General features: G+C 39.7%; 1 protein-coding gene and 1 long non-coding RNA gene across 2 annotated transcripts; one reads left to right on the top strand and one right to left on the bottom strand.

Moving 5' to 3' along the window:
• The first annotated feature begins 920 nt into the window (after positions 1–920).
• LOC135085970 (uncharacterized) lies at positions 921–2538 on the top strand. The gene is made up of 4 exons (XR_010260244.1): positions 921–1037; positions 1158–1329; positions 1672–1794; positions 2158–2538. It is a non-coding gene; the product is annotated as an uncharacterized LOC135085970 (long non-coding RNA).
• A 1190-nt stretch (positions 2539–3728) lies between these two features.
• Positions 3729–12670, bottom strand: LOC135086169 (complex I assembly factor ACAD9, mitochondrial). The gene is made up of 9 exons (XM_063980973.1): positions 11870–12670; positions 10546–10707; positions 9733–9876; positions 8716–8866; positions 7856–8007; positions 6840–6955; positions 5481–5638; positions 4708–4779; positions 3729–4160 (listed from the first exon to the last, which is right to left on the bottom strand). The coding sequence occupies exons 1-9, from the start codon at positions 12525–12527 to the stop codon at positions 3947–3949; spliced, it is 1827 nt and encodes a 608-aa protein (XP_063837043.1). The 5' UTR covers positions 12528–12670; the 3' UTR covers positions 3729–3946.
• Positions 12671–16285: the final 3615 nt, after the last annotated feature.

The following is a 16285-nucleotide window of genomic DNA, read 5'->3' as shown; positions in this document are numbered from 1 at the left end:
TGAAAAAGATATTCAAAGGGTACAAAACGCTTGTATACGGTTTTGTTTTGATGTACCTCGAAGGGAGCATATAACCCCATACCTAAACAGTAAAGGGATACTAAATATGAAGGCTCGTAGGGAACTGCAGTTTGCCTGCATGGTCCACAGGACAATATGGAACAAAAAGCCTGAATATCTGTACGAAAAACTTCACTGGGTAAAAGACAGTGCACTAAGAAGTCTTCGAACAGCTATTCAAAATAGATTAAAAATACCTCAACATTGCTCTTCTCGATTTCGTGGCTCTTTTAAGTTCGCTGCTGCTAATATATGGAATGACTTACCGCCGCCTATGAAAGTAAAAATGAGTATTGCTACCTTTAAAATGAAATACAAAGTGGCTCTAAAAGAAAGACAATTGGCAGCAGAGAGCTTAATTAGTGGATATTCCAAATTATTGCCCCTTAAGGATTTTTTCAAATAGTCTACACACTACACACACACACACACACACACAAACACACAGACACCCACACACACAAACACACACACACACGGTTATAGTGTATTGGGTAATGGCACAGAAGGCGTACATTTTCGTTTTTTTATAGGTATGCTTATGTATAAATAGGTAATTTAGATTGCAAACATTTTTTTTTTCCTTTAAAGTTTATTATTGTTTCAAAGTTTATAATTATTTCTTAAGCCCTCATAACTTTATTCTCGCTCAACATCCTAGAGAATTGGGCATGGCTGAAAACCAGTGTTGCAAGGATCTGTCCTTACAACGTATACTGAGCCAGGTCCAATTGCCTTCGGTGTACTTATTAGTTGTAAGTCTAACTACCTGTACCTACCTATGTCTAATGGTTCGAAGGCAATAAATACATTTTTTATTTTTATTTATTTTATTTAATAAATTAAACATAAATGTTTTGAGAAGTAGTATTTTAATCTATGTTCTGTGAATGACAAGTGTTATCTGTCAAGTGTCAAAAAACTTGAAAAACTTTTACGAAGTTTTTGAATTATGTTAAATTTGTTTATAAACACAAGTAAGTATAGATTATTACACTAAATTAAGGCATTCTATCAAAAATGAAAACAACCCAAGTTTCAATAACTACTCCTGTAACTTTGGTTTCTACATATCAAATAATCAATTTCATTTTCAGTGCCAAAGGCAAGAATAATTGCCCACGCCAGATGGAGACCCAGCTAAATAATGTAGTAACAGCGCGTGGTCGTGTGATGAGGGTTCCTTGACTTGAGTTCTGGCGCAACACGTCCTGGGCACTAGACAAGATTGGGGATGGGACGTCTAAAGAGGTGCAAGCCTGGAAAACGGTAAGGCCTATTTTATTGACATTAACCAATAAACTGTTCAACATACTTACACAACATAACATTATTATGACTCTTATAATGCGAACAGCTAGGAACTGGAATTTGTTGCCTGCTGCTGTCTTTCCCGAAGACTATAATCCGGGTGTTTACAAGGCGAGAGTGAATAGGCACTTACAGCGCAGATATGTACCATCCTAGACTGCATCCCACTTAACACTTGGTGCGATTGTGGTCAAATACCAGCCTCGTTATGCATAAAAAAAACAGTGACTAAGATTTATCACAATTTTTCAGCCACATTCTAGCTAGCAGCTAACATGTTTTTTTTGTTTCTCATTGCAGCTCTCGTCTTGCTCTACAGCACTTGCACTTGTCCCACCATCTACCAGTGTTGGAACTCTTCCAATAATTACCCACACCCAGGTGGAGAATACTCCAGTTACTGCTACTGCTACTCTAAAATATGTAAGTTAAATAATGGAATATGATAATGTATGTTTATATTATTATTATGTATGAACAGTATGATTTATGTTGCACAAATAATGAAGGTATTTTTAGTAGCTTTTGCCAGCGGCTTCACCCGCTTAAAATTTAGTTTGTCACAGATTGTCATAAATTATAGACTGTATGTTAATCTAGGTTACAAACAATAATACTGTTAAGTTTACACAAAATCCGTTCAGTAGTTTTGGCGAGAAAGAGTAACAAACATCCAGACATTATGACATCCAAACTTTCGCATTTATAATATTAGTAGGATAATAGATATGTGTTGTTGCTATATCCTAGCTAGCAGCTAACATGTTATTTTGTTTGTCATTGCAGCTCTCATCTTGTTCTACAGCGCCTGCACCTGTCCTACCATCTACCAGTGTTGGAACTCTTCGAAGTGTATTAATGATTAATAATTATTTTAGTAACCATAAAAGTTTAAAACAATACATTTTATTGCATAATTATTTGTTAGAAAAAACGACAAGTACAAATGAGTAGGGAGGCTGTTGATTTTTCATGGTTATTTTATATCTTGTTGATTGTTCCAAAAAAAAACTAAGTTTTCAAGAATGCTGTGATTAAAGTACCTATAGTATTATATTTAAAATGAAAACTTAGTTTGTAAAGAGACGAAGGCTGACCACAAAAGAAGTACTTATAGCTGTCTGTGTCTGTGTAAAGAATTTAAATAAAAAGATGTGTATATTTAAACAGTTTTCTTTATTTTATTAGTCATTTATTCCTGTAAATAAGCCCACACAGGGCACTTTTACATGTCCCAACATAACTTTACCCTACCACTTTGGCAGTATTGTGGGTTAAGGCTGATTAAAACGTGTTAAGTAGATAAGTAGGTACCTACCTACTTTATTGACTTAATTTTAAGTAATTAATTGCGTAGTAGTAGGTATAGTACAAAACTTAGTAGTAAGTTTCAAGTCAAAATTTAGATTGTGCTTGTGTTTTAAGTACGTGCAATTTAATCACGTAAAATTAAGTGAAAAACACTTATCTACTTAACACGTGTAACTCAGCTTTTAGTGCTATACCTAGTAGTTGATGAAAAAGAACTCTTGTGTCTCACTAAAACTTATTTCCATTAACACCAAGCACTCACCGCTTACCACACTTTATCTTTCAAAGAAATAAATTAACAATTTGCATACGAGGACGAGGATAGAATTACACCTTTAATTATCATGAGTTACGAGTCACCGCAATCATTTGACATTAGCAATGGGCTCATGAAACTTAGACAATTCGAATTTTCTGTCAAAATCATATTCATCATTCACTCATCGTATAAAATTACGATCAAATCGTTATCATATCGTTATCGTTTTATGAACTCCTTACACAATTAGAATTAGCCGTTTGACACATCATAACGTACGTTATGAACTGTCAAATGAATACGATTGCCTTAGACAATCGCACCACATATTCATCATTCACTCATCGTATAAAATTACGATCAAATCGTTATCATATCGTTATCGTTTTATGAACTCCTTACACAATTAGAATTAGCCGTTTGACACATCATAACGTACGTTATGAACTGTCAAATGAATACGATTGCCTTAGACAATCGCACCACAGATACGGCTCAATTTTCTGTTCAATCTCTGTCAAACTCTCTTTGCGCGACAAATCATTACTTTTGTTGATCGCCTAAACTAGGGATGTTATGGATATTTAGTTTCAGTTATGGATACGGTTACGGATATAGTTAGGAATAATATTATTCCGGTTTCGGTTACGGTTACGGATATTTTTTTATTTCGGATATCCGAAAGTTTCGGTTACGGTTACGGATATCTGAGCTTTAGAATGCAATTAGCAATATCAAATAAAAAGTAATAAAAAATAAAAATTGATACTAGACAGCATTATAAAGGTAAATCGGACTGTTATGCCTTTACATATTATAATGCTATACAAAAACAATTTAAACTACCTACATCCGTAACTATCCGAAACTTTTGAATCGGTTACGGTTTCGGATATTTTTTTATTTCGGATATCCGAAAGTTTCGGTTACGGTTACGGATATCCAAAACATCCCTGGCCTCAACTCTCATTGCGCGTCCTAAAATAACGTAGTTCAAAGACCTCCCTACCAAAAGGTCCTAGCCGTGGGTTTCTCCACAAAATCGCTGCTGTTATTCAGAAATCTCTTCCCAAATGAGATCCTGAAATGGTCCAGATTCAGATATTCTCCATCGTCGATCTCTTTGATAAGTTTGCGCACTCTCTCTTTGGACGATTCGACGAAGCAAGCGGCCATCTTCATTTCGAGTTCTGCGTTGCGAAGGCCTATGCAGTACGATCTGTGGGACAATAATTGAAATAGATATAATAATAGTTATTTATAGTGTGAATGATGTTAATGTAAGCTGTTAGTTTTCGATGAAAAAAGGATGAAAATAGATGGTATTTCATTTTTTAGTTTACGGCAAACGACGACTTCGTACGACATCAAATGGTTTTGTTTGATATAGATCTTTTCCGACATAGGATGTCAACATCTAATAATATAGGAAGATTTCACTTTGGCAAAAGATGACTTGGCCTGTTTTTTCGACATATTTAAGATGTTTGCATGCGACATAGGATGACGTCATACAAAAATAGCATGAGTTTTTCCGGCATTGACGAGTACTTCTGACATATAATACTTAACGCGACATAGGGTGATATCGTCTGACAATGTATGACTACTTCTGACACCACTTATTATGGCATAGGATGGCGGAATAATTAAATAATTATGGATAAAAGTAGGTAATGTTACCTAGGGTAAAAATGGTAAAAAACGTACTAAAGTTTTTCTACATTTTTAAGTCTAATTAGACCTGAAATATATTTTAATATTACCTGGACGCTCTTGCTAACACTGATGTCATGGCCAATATCTCAGTCGCCGCTTCAGCTAACCTGTTCAGCTCTCTGAAACAATTAATCACCATTTTGTCTAAATACTAATGATAATAATATACAGGGTATTCATTTCAATCGTCGCCATATTTAGGGAGTTGATTAAGTAGCTTATTCTGATCAAAAATCAGTAAAAAAACTTACTTCTTAAAAAGTAGTACTTCGAAAAAAATTTAAATCGAACTTTAACTTTGATTAGTCAAAGAAACCTATACACCACGTATTTACACTACCTACTTTACGTGGTTTCCTTCAGTAGGCTATCCGACATGACAAACGAGCGACCCGCGTAGCTCAATGGTACCGCAGTGTAAATGTATTGCAGTATTGCGAGCCACAGCACAGTTGATGTCGCACGAAAAATATTCGCTAAAATTCCACTTTCGTTTGTAATTTTTTTTTGGTGGATAAGGGTGTCCCAAAATGTAGTGATTTGGATACTTTTTTTTGGGACACTCTGTATAAGTCATAATAGATTACCTAAGGCCAGCAATACATGGACCGCTTGAAGCAGTCAGGGTCGACAGCTTCAAGCTGCGACTGCACAGTGAACTGCAGAGTTCTATGGACGCACATACACGAACCGCTCGAGCAGTTGCAACTGATTCGGATGGTCGACCGCCCGAATCAGTTGCAACTGTTCGAGCGGTCCGTGTATGTTTATCATTGGCTAACTGCTCGAGCTGCCCATGTATGGCGGGCCTAAAACTCACGTGAAAGCCTTCCCGACGTCGACTCCGTGCCTGCTCATCATGGTCTCGCAAGCGTATCTCATCCTCAATACGGAGTACTCCAGGTCCTCGGCTGGTTGCTTGAGAGTCGGATGAAGGTGTTCTATGAGGTATAGTGTCAGTTGCGGGTCGTCTTTCTCCTGGAAATACCAACCGAATTGAGCTCCTCCTTTTTGAAGTCGGTTAAAAAGATAAACAAATTCAAATACAGTTTCTCCTACATACAGTTAATTACTCTTGAAATACAGTTTACACAAGTTTAGGAGACAGGGTTTCAATATAAAATGTTAGTGTATTACATCAACAAACATAAAATATTCTCTTCTAATAGACTATTTGACACCATTCCCCAATAATTCCAAATCACAACTTTTTTAAAAGACACTTCATTCTGGACTTAAAAACTTAATTAATTTCAAATGACCTGTGAATTAAGATTTTTGGTGTTTCATTGAGTTAGGCGGTTATCACACTGCGCCGCGCGCGGGACGACAGATTATTTCATTGTATGCAAGTATCTCAGTTTGTATAGAAAACACGCGCGGCACTTCACACTGACAACGCGTCTGCGCGCGGGATTTTTTATATGAAATCACGCGCTCTGCGGCGGAGCGCGGCGCAGTGTGATAACCGCCTTAACAAAATAGTGACGTCACAGGCTTGTATTGCCAATATTGCCATACAAAACCTATGGGAGTACGTCAATTTATTGGTGGTTTCAAATAGAATATTATAGCGTGATTACGCTAGCTATTCAAATAGTTTATTCAGTACATAGGCCCTTTTCATGGCGCTTATACACGTCCCAAATATAGCTTGCCCTACCACTACTTCGGGACAACATTATGGCAGAGTAAATACCAATGAGTAGGTCATCTTCATACAAACGCACCGAGCGCGATTTGTATGTTAGCGCGCCAATACGTATGCGGCGCGCATGGTAAACAAGCTATCGATTTAGATCATCTATAGTCTCGGTAGATGGCGCTGTTTTACAAGTGGCAATAATATGACAAAGCCCATGAATGAGTGAAAGGTTATTTTGGGCTCCCTGTACCATCTATACTAATATCTATCTATACTAATATTATAAATGCGAAAGTAACTCTGTCTGTTTCGCTTTCACACCTAAACCACTTAGCCGATTTTGATGAAATTTGGCAGGGAAATAGTTTGAGTCCCGGAAAGGACATAGGATAGTTTTTATCCCGGTTTTTGAAACAGGGACGCGCGCGATAAAGTTTTTCTGTGGCAGACAAAATGCCACGCGGGCGAAGCCGCGGTCGGAAAGCTAGTTGTACATACAGTTGACTATCAGGTAAATAAAGAGTTTTTTCTTACCTGTTTCCTGTTGGCGATCACCTTCTTGAAGATGAAAGCGGGATGAAAGAGTGGATTCCTGACCTGCCTGATCTCTTCTGACATCATTTTGCCCGCGTGGTGGATACCGTTTAAAGCTGAAACAAATATACGCTGTACAATCCATCATACATTTAATGTCATTAATGTAAACTCACACTAAGCCCTCTGTTCTCGAAAGTAACGGGTAGATCGCGCGGCGTTGTGTTGTGTCATCATGGTGATTGTTTATTTCGATACATAATTACGCTGTTTTCGACAGCTGGTCTATTTAATTCGGGTTAGAAATTATCAAGATAATTAGGTACGCTCCATGATAATTATCGGATAATTATCAATAGTATAAGATACATTTGTCATATTGTTTACTAGCAAATGTTGCATTATGTTTTTGGTTGCTGATTGTTGTCAAGTTATCCATGGCTAATCACATAAAGCTTGGAAAATAGATAAACATTTTGACGCTAGATAACTAGTGATCATTTGGAGCTAAATAGATAGGTTTTATAACTATCTATGGTGATTAACGCCTACTACTAGACACAGTGCGGAAATACACTTTCGAAAACTTCGAATACAGTTCATTTTCACGAGAGCATTTTTTGTTATTATCAACCGATAATTATCCATCTGTTATTATCACGATAATTATCATGAAAATTATCCTTTCGAACCCTGATTTAATTATATGCAAAAATCATACCGCTCCCGCGCCACCGCCGCCGATCCGCAGCCCGTAAAATTCGAGGCAGCGGCATTTTAGATGGCGCAGCGAAAGTTAAGACGAACACGGTAAGTCGCGCAACGAGAATTGAGCCAAAATTCGAGGCAGCGGCCTAACCAGAGTAAATACAAATGAGTAGGTTATCTTCAAAGAAACGCACCGAGCGCGGTTTTTATGTGAGCGCGCCAATACGTATGCGGCGCGCACGCAGTACGCACACACTGACAAAATTTAGCGGGGATTAGCGGAGAGTTGCGCCGAAGTTTATACTTACCGACATACATGCTGACTCCATCCAAGCTGTCTCCTCTAGCCACAAGATGTCGCATATCGTTAAGGATCTGTTTGCATTCCTCTTCTTTTTCTAAAGTCGGGATGGCTAGCAGACGCATCATGGATGACAGGCCGTGGTTCGTCATGAAGATCCTGGGGACAAAGCCAACATCATAATAATGAAAGTAAATATTATTTTTTTATTTCCACCACAACATTTCATGTTCACTATATAGGATATTGCGGGGGATTCATTGCGGATATGGGAAAGGGCTTAAGGGGAAAGGGGAAGAGGAAAGAGGAAAGGGTAAAGGGGAAAAAGGAAAGGGAAGGGGGAAAGAGGAAAGGGAAAAGAGGAAAGGATAAAGGGGAAAAGTGAAAGGGAAGGGGGAAAGAGGAAAGGGAAAAGAGGACGGAGGAAAAAGAAAAGAGGGAAGGGAGAAGAGGTAATGGGGAAAAGGGGAGGAGGAAGAGGGAAGCGGAAGAAAAAGGGGGGAGAGGGAATAGGGAAAGGAGAAGAGGGAAGAGTGAAGGGCGAAGAGGGAAGAGAGAAAAGGGAAGGGGTTTTGAGGAAGGCGGAAGAGGGAAGGGAAATAGGGAATGAGAAGAGCGAAGTGGGAAGAGGGTTGGAGGAAGGGGGAAGAGGGAAGGTGGAATAGGGAAGGGTAGAGCGAAGAGGGAAGACAAAAAAGGGAAGGAGGTAGGAAGAAGGGGGAAGTATGAATAGGGAAGAGGGAAGGTGGAAGGGGAAGAGGGAATAGGGAAGGGATAGGAGGAAGTAGGAAGAGGGAAAGGGAAAGTGAAAAGGGGGAATAGGGAAAAAGGACGAGAGAAAAGGGGAAAGGCTAAAGGGAATCTTACCTGCACATAGCCATTTCCAGCTCCGCGTCAGGTTCTTCATACCCGTCCATCAGGCCTGCTGTAAAGTATTCACTGCTCTCGCTAGCGTAGAGGTCCAGTAACGCGTCTCCGATCGTTGTTCTGACTGTTGACAGCTCGGATAGAGGCTTGCCTGTGTGTGGAAGACATTTTTTTTAATAGGGTATTTGCCACCACCAACCAATGAGGGTTTACGCGTATGAAAGATCCGCTAGATGGCGGGACGTGGATGTGGGGTCTGACTGCTGCGTGATTGGTGGATTTTGACATATCTGTCAATGTCATGTCAAAAATAACCAATCATGCAGCATTTGGACCTCACGTCTACGTATTGCCATCTGGCGGATTTTTCATACGCGAAAACCCTCATTGACGTACTTTTTAAACTGTCAAGACGAGACTCTCCCATAGATTTTGTATGGCAATACCAGCCCCCCTAGACAAAACGCACTTTTTGATCGAATCGAAAATCGAATCCGTCAAAACTCCATACAAAAAAGGGGCTTTTCGACCACTATTCGACTGGTTTGCGATTATAATTTGCACTTTGTCTAGACCCACAGGCTGTGATGTCACTATTTTGTCAACTCAATTAAAATACTTTTTCAATTACAATATTTACAAAATTAATTAAGTTTTTAAGAACAGAACGAAGTGCCTATTTAAAAAAGTTGTGCTTTAGAATTAGTGTGGAGTGGTGGAAAAAACCCAATTACAGTCGGTGGTAAGAAGTCGCACATTTATGTCCTTTTAATTAATTTATAAATTATTTTAATACTTTATGATTTCTAGTTTTAACTTTAGAGTACTTCGTTCGTTTCAGCCGAAAGACGTCTACTGCTGGACAAAGGCCTCCTCCGCCAAGGATTTCCACAAAGACCTTCACCAGATCGTCGGTCCACCTAGTGGGAGGCCTGCATACGCTACGTCTTCCGGCTCGTGGTCGCCACTCAAGAGCTTTCCTGCCCCATCGGCCTAAAAAACTTTAAATCCATTTACCTGAATAAAACCTAGGCTTGATATAGTCCATGCAGGCCTGCACAGCTCTCCTCAACGCCACACGGCACAATGTAGCGGCGTACAGTCTTGAAGCGCTGAGCGTTTGGGCCAGACCATCCTCTGATATTACGTTTAGTGGGGTCGCTGGAAGGTAAAAGTTTAATAAAAATACTACTACCCGTTAGCGCTTAGTTTGCCGGTCCGTGGAATGCGCGTTCCTTTCCCCAGCCGCGATTAAACGCAATAATGTGTCAAACACAATAGTGTGTGTGTAAATAAAAAATATTTTAAATATAGCTAGACGCTTCCCTTCGAGTGACGTCACATCGCCAGCGGAAAACTTAAAGCGAACGGATAGTACGATAATTTACACTGTTAATTACTCTGTCCAGGGATGGCGAACCTCTATGTATCAACGTGCCACTTTTAAATACAAATAGACGTTAAAATAGACATTGCAATTTCCAATGCTATCAATGAGGGGTCATCGTACAAGTAGCGCCACTGGCCAGTGACAGGACCTCCACGTCCAGAAATAGACAGACTACATCAAACTTTTCGGAAAAGTGGCACATTGTTACATATTAAAGGTTCCCCATCCCTGCTATAGATCTTTTCATCCATGAGACGCGTCCCACCAATTTTTGGTCACGGTCGCGCGGGGTGCGGGGAGTTTGATCGGAGCAATCCGAGTGTCATTATTGTAGTGTGCGTGTGCACTCATGGATGATTTAGCGTGTACCGATAACACTCAAACATCAGTGGAAGAATGGTGGGGCGATGATGAAACAATCTATAACAAACTTAACCCACCTGGCACTCTCAAGAAATTGACAAAGTTGCCGTCATGCGACACTCCTTCAACGCCCGGATGAACGAGGAACCCCTTCAGACGTCCTGCCTCAATGGAACACAAGACTAACAAGTATCCATCTGCGTTCTGGCACACCTTCTCACCGGTTATCCGCCATATGCCTGGAAAATTACAAACAATTTGATAGTTGAATAAATTAAAGCCAGTTGCGTAGTTTAACCACAGAATAATAATAAGTACTACGTACAGAAGTTTTACTTCGCGAAGGTATTTAACAAAATGTATGCTCAATGTCATTATTATAAATAAATAAATAAATTAACAATATGGTATAATTTAGCCTGTCTCAAGAGTCAAGCACCATTTGGTTGACAACGTCAGTGATCGGCACTGCGCCGAAGCTATAGGGCTGACATCGGTAAATTGATGTGACGTGAGGAGCCAAACTGCGGAAAATGGCGGAGGAAATACATGATTTAGCATGAATCATCATGAATAATATTAACTACTTATTTACCTCTCAGTGTCTCGAGGCAACTTAAAAAAGTACATATTATTATTATTTAGGCAGTTAAATACTGCATAGTATTTAGTACACCATTTTCTTTATTTTCTTCCATCATACACAAGAATACGCGTGCGTGAGTCAATGTTCGCTCGTATGTGAGGCCTTGTCGAATAGTATCCTGTAGGTGGGCAATCGTGCGTGTTTTGTTTTAGATGTAAACTCGCGGAGATGAACAGGCCTGGTTTAACTAATGGAGACATGTAGTAGAACCAGAGCTTCTACACAGTTATAAACAAAATAAGAATAAATAATACTAGCATTAACTCAATGGCTGTTGTGATATAATGTCCGTATACACAAACAATGCTTGCTTAAGTGAAGCAGCAAATCAAATGCACAGCGTTGAATAGAGCTCTGTGATTGGTTCGTGTGTCGTCACCCTGTGCGTCCATGTGCACTGTGAGACCTCATAGTAATGTTTGTGAATACCTAGAGCAGAAGTAATATTGAACTGTACTGTTGTTTTCTCTCTATTTCTAGTCTTTTCTATTTCTAATCCATTTGCCAGTAAAGTTTATTATTATTATGTAAGTACCCTGAAAGGAGCTTACGATAAAGAATTACATTTTTAAAGATACATTCTGTAGGTCAGAAGTTGCTCCAACTTGGTTTTAAATACTTTAAAGATAGGTACAGTCGACAGCACGTCAACGTAAACACTGTGGTATCTTACGTAGTTGCGATAGAGGCGACTTTGCAACGAAAATGTATAGCTTGATGTGCTGACGACTGTACATAAAAACAAACAAACTCACCCTGAGGATCCATTTCCGCTGTAGTCCTAAAGTCAGGCTGTGTGATCCTTTCAGAAACTCTCTCTTTTATACACAACGAAATAGGTTTGTCTCCAGTTATCAAGTCATCAACAATTTGCTGGTACTGATCAACCTCTAAACCTCTACGTAACGCCTCTAAACCCACCCAGTGGTCGCTTATCTCCTGCCCCAGGCTCAGATCTGTCGATATCACCTCTAAATACCTCAAACTTTCCGTCATATTCATTGCTAGACCGTTATTTGTGAGACTCACTGGAGCTGCATACATCATGGTACGTTTTAACGCCGTTTTGCGATCTTCTTTTGTTTTTTCTGGATCGGAAAACACGCGGTCGAGAGCAGCGACTCTTTGGTCCAAGTTTTCAGACTCCTCCTTGTTTATAATCTCGGGAAAGGCGAGTAATTCTTTGTTGAAGACAGATACGAAGACATCCTTCATAAATGGTTTTATTTTCGGCTTTCGGCGCTCGACACGTTCGAGAACCTTCAGGTCTTCGAAGTCGAACTTCTCTTCTTTTACTTGAGGCTGCGTAGCTTGAGAACTTTCGTAATTTATAGCTGATAATCGAAGGTTCCGATCGAAGTTTTGTCTGACCGACGGATAGCGAATGGAGTATATTCTTCGAGCTAAATTCATTGTTTATAAACTAAAATGCACCGTATTTATTAAATGCTATGTTATTAAAACACCTTTTAGTATTATATAGCGATCAATTTGTAAATATTACGAATAGAAACGTTCGTGCAATTTTAAGGTTATTTTATCTGTCAACTGTCATTCTGACAGAACGTCATTGACATTAAAGTTGAATTTACGAAGCAAGTTCTTCCGTCTAGATTACAAAGCATTCTTTCTTCTTTTTGGCAATTACTCGTCGAGGCCTACTTGAACAAAAGCATGTATAGCCTGACCAGGAACATAAAAACCCTCGCCATGTTGCGGAAAACTAATGGTACTAATTTCTTTTAATGGCAACAGTAACTGAAAACTTCATTGACATGTCACCTTGCATGTCAGTCTATTGTTGTCAAAGTGTAAACAAACTTTATTTTAAATGTGTGCAATTGATTTTGTGCATTAAATTGCTAAAATATTTTTATAGTCGTGAAAGAAAAGTGGTTCACAATGTGTTAATGTATTTGTCGAAGAGAAATACTAAGGGTTCGGACAATATTTTCATTGAATAATGTTTCCGACAAAGGTTGTCAAATTGACTGACATGTTTATCGTATAGTACAGTCCACTATGAAAATTAGCTGTAGTCTGTTTCAACTACCTATTTTAAAGTTTTTTGTCACTTTCTAAGTTTTGAATTTTATGGAATTGGGAAAGAAGTACCGAGTTTGAAGCGTTAATGAGCAGACATTGCAGTTGAATATTCAAGTTCTGAATTTGATTATTGATGAATAATAAAATAAATCCTACTAGCTCGATTGATGGTTTCATTTAATTTATTTAAACCAGGTTACCTTTAATAATATTTTTTCGTTAATTTATGAAAATATCAAATTAGCCCGTAATCCTGAATCCTGATACATAAATTTAGCCTATTAATTTAACACATGTACGACTGTACTCAGTGTTGCACTATCAAATGCAATTGACGCGCCTCTATGCCAGGGTTTTTATGTTCCTGGTCAGGCTATACATTTAATTTAATATCTTATCAAGAAATACTTTAAATCCTCTATTAAACAAGCTGGATTATCGTAGACACGGAATAAGGGGTACTTTAGCTGGTTTATGCCAGTATTTCAAAAACAATTGACGAAAGTTACAATATTGATTTGAAGTTAAAAACAAATGAATAAATTCATCTCTATGCATCCTTGTCAGTCATAAATCTCACAGAGATTTGCAAAGTTATGCAGTCACTAGATCACAATTAAATTACGATTCAATTAATTAGAATCGCAAACACGACAATTATTATTTGTTATAGTAAAAATTCTAATCAAGAAGTCAAGTGGCAATTGTGAATTTGAATTTGGCAACATTATTTCAGTAGGGATGTGACGAGAATAGCGAGTTTCTAGCACCGTTATTTATAACGTTAACGTTGCTGCAACGATTTTTTTACTTTCTCTATAATTTTGCTTGTGATAAGAGTAAAGCCGAGTCTCCAGCTTTTAACCAAAACAGTGCTGCTGCCCTCCTAAAATATCGACACATTTTCTCGGCTAAATCTTCATGGGCATCGCAGCACATTTGCACGTTATCGAACCAACTAAACAAGACGATTAATACAAGATTTATGTGAATATTTTTTTTTAACCATCATCGTCGTAAGTTTTACACTATCAAAACTGAAGAAGTCTTCAAGTTTATTAAATGTTACTTGTTACTGCAATAACTTACTTAAAGGCACTGGGTCTCTATCAGAAGGAACTCTAGGGGTGGAATCTCCATTGGCGTGGGTTAACGGGCAAGGAGATAATATCTTGGATGGTTGACAACCACTTTTCCTACAATTTAACGTTCCACCAAACTCAACACGCTTTCAAAGATAACCTCGCAGCCGCCTGCTCACACTTGACATGACACAACTGATTGACAGTTATCTTTTTCTGCGCATTAGTCAGGTGTTACGTTTAGGAATCACAAACCTTCCGCTCTACAGATTTATACAGATAACATAATATTAAGATTGGTACTATTAATCATCAATAATAATTTGCAGCATCTGTGTCCGGCGCCGACACGGCCAGCCTGACTATCGCACGGCCTCGTGCGCTTAGTCCAGGGTTTGTCCATCTGTAAACATTCAATTTCTCATTATCACAGCTCGTCCATTCCTGACTACAGAGTGTGTGAATATCAGATCGTAGAATCACAATAAATACAGCTGATCAGGGCGTGATGACCCTCAATCAGGAAACCAAACCATTACAGCTGGCCCGGGCGCGAAGCCCGACCAGGAAACCAAAACATTACAGCTGGCCCGGGCGTCAGGCCCGACCAGGAAACCAAAACATTACAGCTGGCCCGGGGTGAGGCCCCGCCGACCAGGAAACCAAAACATTACAGCTGGCCCGGGGTGAGGCCCCGCCGACCAGGAAACCAAAACATTACAGCTGGCCCGGGGTGAGGCCCCGCCGACCAGGAAACCAAAACATTGCAGCTGGCCCGGGGTGAGGCCCCGCCGACCAGGAAACCAAAACATTGCAGCTGGCCCGGGGTGAGGCCCCGCCGACCAGGAATCCAAAACATTACAGCTGGCCCGGGGTGAGGCCCCGCCGACCAGGAATCCAAAACATTACAGCTGGCCCGACCAGGAAACCAAAACATTACAGCTGGCCGACCAGGAAACCAGAGTTTAGGTAACATGGCCCGATGCGCAAGGCTTAAGCCAAGGCTCCTTCAACCAGTTACCTCAAACCCAACTACCACTATTACTGCTGATCCAGGCATGCAGCCGTGCGACCAGGAAACCAACATTACACCAGCGTGGCCCGGGCGTAAACAGCCCCTTCAACCACGGCAACAGGGTGGCCCGGGCGCCCTTGGCCCGGCCCCCTCAACTCACTCAAAGACCCTTCCAGTTTACGTCAATCACAATTATTTCCGTCAACCTGCACCAACTCTCAATGTCTGAGTCAGCATCCTCCATGTAAAACTTGATGAGTTGCGTAGCGTAGGTGTGCATGCTGAAAGATTTATCTCCTTTGAATAGTGCCCTTCGAATCCCACTTCTGATAAAGGCACTGGGTCTCTATCAGAAGGAACTCTAGGGGTGGAATCTCCATTGGCGTGGGTTAACGGGCAAGGAGATAATATCTTGGATGGTTGACAACCACTTTTCCTACAATTTAACGTTCCACCAAACTCAACACGCTTTCAAAGATAACCTCGCAGCCGCCTGCTCACACTTGACATGACACAACTGATTGACAGTTATCTTTTTCTGCGCATTAGTCAGGTGTTACGTTTAGGAATCACAAACCTTCCGCTCTACAGATTTATACAGATAACATAATATTAAGATTGGTACTATTAATCATCAATAATAATTTGCAGCATCTGTGTCCGGCGCCGACATACTTATTATGACGTGTGATTGGTATTTGGTAAATTAATTGGTAAAATTTACTCAAATTACACAAGTGTTTGGGTTTACGAAGGTAAACTAAGTTTAAGCGAGAATTCCCCGGAGTCAGGAGTCTTAAATAAATATTTTTATACCTTTACCGCTAACAGTTATTTGGCCCAACGTTAACGAACATCCCTTCCGAGTAGGGGTTGGGGTGGCATAGCCGCCACCCTCATTCCACCCGCAAATCAATACCAACCATACACCAGCATTTTTAGAGTTCAAATTCTTGTGCTATCAAGTACCAGTTTCACATAGCTATAGGTTTTTCCATGTACTCCATGAAATAATCAGTAGGGAATCC

This window comes from Ostrinia nubilalis, chromosome 30 (assembly GCF_963855985.1).
Source record: "Ostrinia nubilalis chromosome 30, ilOstNubi1.1, whole genome shotgun sequence".
NCBI classification, from domain to species: Eukaryota; Metazoa; Arthropoda; class Insecta; order Lepidoptera; family Crambidae; genus Ostrinia; species Ostrinia nubilalis.
Note: the sequence above shows the minus strand (reverse complement) of the source record. Positions and strands in the feature narration are given on the sequence as shown.